This window comes from Polyodon spathula, chromosome 19 (assembly GCF_017654505.1).
Source record: "Polyodon spathula isolate WHYD16114869_AA chromosome 19, ASM1765450v1, whole genome shotgun sequence".
NCBI classification, from domain to species: Eukaryota; Metazoa; Chordata; class Actinopteri; order Acipenseriformes; family Polyodontidae; genus Polyodon; species Polyodon spathula.
In genome coordinates, this window is record NC_054552.1 from 33,925,442 (window position 1) to 33,930,596 (window position 5,155).

The window sequence follows — 5,155 nt, forward strand, 5'->3', positions numbered from 1 at the left end:
AAAAAAAAATAAAACGCAAACAGTTTAATCACATAGTGTATTCAGTTAATGTTTTAAGAGAATAGGGCTAAAGGGCAGAGCATCTTTGAGACCCTGAAGCTGCAAAATCAATTTCAAAATGAAGACGGGTTGTTCCTGTCAGCTGCCGTCTGTTGTATTTTTTTTTGTTGTTTTCAAGAAAGTTCAAATCAGATCTTGAAATTTCAGCTGATCATTTTCAAGAAGAATCTATTTATTTGACGTGTTGATTTAACTGTTGTTTTGCATAGTGTAGAATGCATTGTGCATTTAGCTGACATTAAATTGATTGTTTAAATGGACATAAAAAACATGTCACGCAAATACAATCGGGAACGAGTATTTAATCAGTTCAGCAAACCAAATCCATACCTTCACAGTAAAATACATTTTAAACGGTTTACCCCCCTTTCATAGTGTCCTGACAAGCAGAACACGAAAGAACGGACCAAACAAATCCCAGTGTAGAAATAATCAAATATAATATCTGGAAAAAAAACGAAAAAGTATATATTCATGGTAGATACACATCATTTATAGTGCTAAATATTTATTTGAGTATCACAAACATCCTTTAGTGACTTGTCATGTTCCTGGTAAGAGGAAGTATCTGAGGTCACTATAAAGTACTTTGGTTCCAGAGATGTAGAAATGTTCTCTTTCAACTCATACAGCAGAATCTTTTTCTTCTGATATCATGTCTTGAGTACGTATGGACTTATTTCCATCTTCAAGTTGGTGGTGCAAACAGCTCAGATGAATTTAATCTCTCTGAATGATAACATTTTACAATCCATTCAAGAAGTTTAGGCAGGGACAAATCATATCAACAGCATTTAATACTTTAGTTGAAAAAGTAGGAACCAAACAAAATAAAGCATGATTCGCCCATTATTATTATTATTATTATTATTATTATTATTATTATTATTATTATTATTATTATTATTATTATTATATAATAATAATAATAATAGGAATGTTAAAGTGCAAATAAAGAAACACACTTCTCTTAAGTGGTCTACCAGGTTACCGGTGTCATGCCACATTTACTTTCAAAGCTGCTTTAGCTAATAAGTGCTTTCGTTATAGAATACAAACACTATTCTCTTTGTCAAATATCACATTTGGATGATGTCAGAAAAAGGGTTCATATCCAACATATTCAATAAACTCTGTTTTGTCCCAAACTCTGGTGCAAGAGACATCTGTTCAGCTTTGATGATATTTACAATCACATTACTGCATCAGCGAGGGAGCCTCACATTTCAGTCGCTTCAGTCTTGTGCTGTAGTGCATTGTTTCAGCTGCACAGGGGCATTCGCTGTGCTTTTCTTTAACCCTTGTCTTCATCCCTGATTAGGGCAAGTATCATTTACAATCACAACCTTCAAAGCCCTTCTGTCTTCATGTAAACGTCTTCTTAAACCCATTGCAACTTCACAAACTCATTCCAGCTAACTTCAGTTGCTGCGCTTCTTTTATTTGCTCCAGCGCTTCAATCCACGAGCAAAGTTTTTTTTTTTTTTTTTTTTTTTTTTAAGTACTTATTATTTCAGAAATGTTCTGCAGATCATTTATTATTATGGCAGGTATACTGACCACACTGAGGAAGATAAAACAACAAAAGGATCTTGCTGCAAACTGTTCCGATTACAAATGCAACTCAAGGTTGTTCCTCTTCTGTTAGGGTGGGATGCGGATCAATCTGCATTGAAAAACATTAAGAGCATTACATAATATTATTAGTGTTAGCCTCTGGTTATTAAAAGCAAACCTCCTGAAATATCATTTTGCTGGCATACCGTTAATACCAGTGAGTTGCAGGTAGGGGCACTTATTCATTTATTCATTTTTAAAATATTTTTATTCTGTGTAGATTCTAGCGAGTTTAACATTGCTAATGTTATTTAAATCCAGTTTTGATTTCACACGCCAAACTGTTACTCCATTAAAAACACAATAACAATAAAAGCAATGACCCATAGAAAACAATGCCTTTTCCCCTGCTGAGAAACAAATCATTAACAGTGTCCGCGATTTTTACAGCTGCACACACTGTCTCTTTATTACATTTTGCTGAGAGCAGGCAGTAAAAAGTTAGTGCTATACTTGAGGCTTCAGCTGACCTCTGAATACAGGGGCGGAGGCTGAAACCTGAACTCTTGAATGTAGGCAAAGACAGGCCTCCCAAGCTCGCTCTCCAGGTCCTCTGGCTGGGAGCAGGACGGGGTGTGTCGTTCAAACTCCTCTTCTGATACCACATCTGCATAATTCGGTGGAGCTGTCAAGAGGTTGAAAACACAGTAAGCTATTGCATCAAATAAAATGAGTAACTTAACAGAAAGCCAAGTCAAACCTTATAGTTTCACATTTCAAACTGATTGAGGTACTTATATATAAAAAACTTTCCTTTTAGGGAATGTAATGATCTGTTAAAAAATGATCTTTTAATCAATTAAGTTGCGCCACTGTAAGCTTGCAATGACAAGGGCTGGTATTCCCAGTCTGTCTTTGCATTCCCAACACAAGCATGACTTATGGCGGACTGTAAACAGCTTGTGAGTAGAGAGGGGGGTTAGGCTACCAGTACAAGTGCTAGTCAGAGTCTGTGCTGTGAAAGAGATTTAACAGCATGAGGTGCCACTCTGTCTCACCTTCTGGCTGCTCAGGTAGTGCCAGGCTGAGCCAGCTCATGTCCATACTAAACTGGCTGCTCACACTCGCTGTTCTGCTACCAAACCCATTGTAGGGAATGGTTCCAATAACCAAAGGAAGCTCCAGCTTCAACTTCTTAGCACCAGGAATGTGAGCATACACCTAGTAGCAACAAAGATACATGGAATTATTTAGTTCAGATATATATTTATTTTTAGGTATATTACACTGCGTGTTCATTTCTTTCACAATAGTTTTTTAAGGTCTTTCACAGGAAAGTCTTATTAAGGTGTTTTTTTTAAAACAATGTTACCCTGTAGCTTGGAACTTGTTTTCAGGAGGTTTCAGTCCAGGGGAGACCTGGGGTTGGATACACCAAAGTTGCCTCAAACTAGGTCTCCCGTGGTCTTCTGGAATCAGGTTTCAAGCCACTATTTCTGAAAAAGCAGTACTGTGATCCTCCAGCTTCACTTTTTTGGTTCTGCTGGGACTTTGGATTTATGAAACTAACAAGCTGTCACTTACTGCCAAAGAGTATTCCACTGAGATGATGGAGCAGTTGAGGATGGAGGCAGTGACTGGAGGGATTTTAAGTTTCTTCCCGTTCCAGGTGTCCATGCTACCTGAGCCAATGTGATTGCCCCTCACATTTGCTACCCTCTGCCTGCAGGTCTTGGTTCTCCCATTGGCCAGGCAGGTTACAGTCTGGTATATTGCAGCTTTAGGCACAATGAGTCGTGAGGAGCAGTTCTCAATCTCTGCGTAGATTGGGATAGCTTCCCCTGTTCGGTTATAAGGGATTGTTAAAATTAAGAGGTCTGGAACCTTTTCCTAACTAGAATTTGTAATACTCGTTATTATTTAACCAATGCAGCTCATTATTAGTATTAATGTTTATGAACAGTGGTATCTATGCAAGGCCACTGTTACTGTTTTAAATAAATGTTTAACTTATTTGGTACCCCTCTCCTCGTCTACAAATTAAGCTAAAAATATAATTAGCTACAATGCTACGGCTTCTGCCTTCGTCAGATAGCATGGTAGAAATAGCCAGGTAGACTGATGCTGCTGTTTCAAGTTTGAAATCTAACAATGTAATATTATAGCAATTCATTCATGGGTCACGCAAGTTTCCCAGTTCACAAATCTTCAGGGTATAGACTTGTCATACCATTGCAGTAGCCCTTCCGTTCGATTCTGGCACTCAGCGCAATTGGACCCGAGGTGAAAAACCAACAGCCAACCATCTTCTCCTTGTTCGTGGAGACAGGAGACTGAAATAGTCAAGACAGAACTTCAGACAGCTAGAAAAACTTTAGTGGTAAAGTAAGCTCTACAGTAGATTCCACAAACCCAGTCACACTATCCATTGATAAACACAGCTCGTCTGCTATGCAGTTTCCACAGCAATGACCTTGGAGCCATGGACTTTTGTATGGGGAATATCAGTGCTTTGACTTGTTACACCGTTACGTGAGAAAGTTTATAAAATACAAAAATAAAGTACTATAGTTCAAATCTATGCTTATTATGAACAGGAATTGACTAAGGGATTACAAAAAAAAAAAGACAATAGCTGAGTCTGGGAACTTGGGGCACAGTTGGGGCACAGTTGGGGTACCGTTACCTGTATGAACAGATTTCACTGTTGTATTATCTTCTGTAAATGTGACCCTAGAATGGCGGGCATATGGCGTACAGCCCTATTGCCAGAGACTCATAGAGGGCTGCATGTAGTGACAAGTTTCTGATACGATTAAAAGGAGCTCACCAGAAGGGTGGGGGTGTTGACGTCCATATGGCTGATGACAGGAAACTCCCTGCTCACACTTTGGTCTGGGGCAGAAGGCCTCTCCAAAGTTGCGTTTACCCAGTACTGAATGCAGCCGTACTTCCCAGAGAAAGAGGTAACCAAAGGCCTAAAGAGAGCAAGACACCACTTCAGAAACAAGGTCCCACCCGCTCTAGTTCAGTATTCCAAAATGCATGCTTGTTTTCAAAGAGAGGTGGCAAAGAAAAGCCTCAAACAGCAGTCTGGTCAGTAAAATGCCCCTTTTGGTTGATGTCCACAATGTGGACAGGACGTGACATTAGGAAACACAAGACCTTTCTGCGATGTTGCAATCTGTCTTGATAACCACCTAGTTTCAATTTCACCTGGTAAACTGGATTCTAATACAGACGACACCTTATGAGACACAGCCTCGCTGATCTTAGAAAGCTGAGCCACAACTATATGTCTGAACTAAAATTAATACTGTCTGTAGTCTGAAACTTGTAATGCTGTTTCAGTGTCATGATCACCATCAGATATAATGACAGCTCCTTGTGCTCCGTCTTTCGGGTGAGACGTTGTTGTAAGTGACTCTGCAGCTGATACATAGTTCACACACCCTAGTCTCTGTAAGTCGCCTTGGATAAAGGCATCTGTTAAATAAAAAAATAAACAATACAATAATAAACGTTACCCTTGAAATGA

At 39.0% G+C, this 5,155-nt stretch overlaps 1 protein-coding gene across 1 annotated transcript in view; it reads right to left on the reverse strand.

The window, feature by feature from the left end:
- Positions 1-952: 952 nt before the first annotated feature.
- Positions 953-5,155, reverse strand: part of LOC121294746 (arrestin domain-containing protein 4-like) — a 6,118-nt gene continuing 1,915 nt past the window's right edge. Inside the window, exons 4-9 of the mRNA XM_041218802.1 lie at positions 4,448-4,595; positions 3,848-3,950; positions 3,202-3,458; positions 2,676-2,838; positions 2,148-2,302; positions 953-1,726 (exon numbers count right to left, since the gene is read on the reverse strand). Of these exons, the coding sequence (XP_041074736.1) occupies positions 1,685-1,726; positions 2,148-2,302; positions 2,676-2,838; positions 3,202-3,458; positions 3,848-3,950; positions 4,448-4,595 (868 nt within the window). The 3' untranslated portion in view covers positions 953-1,684. The remainder of the gene's footprint in view (positions 1,727-2,147; positions 2,303-2,675; positions 2,839-3,201; positions 3,459-3,847; positions 3,951-4,447; positions 4,596-5,155) is intronic.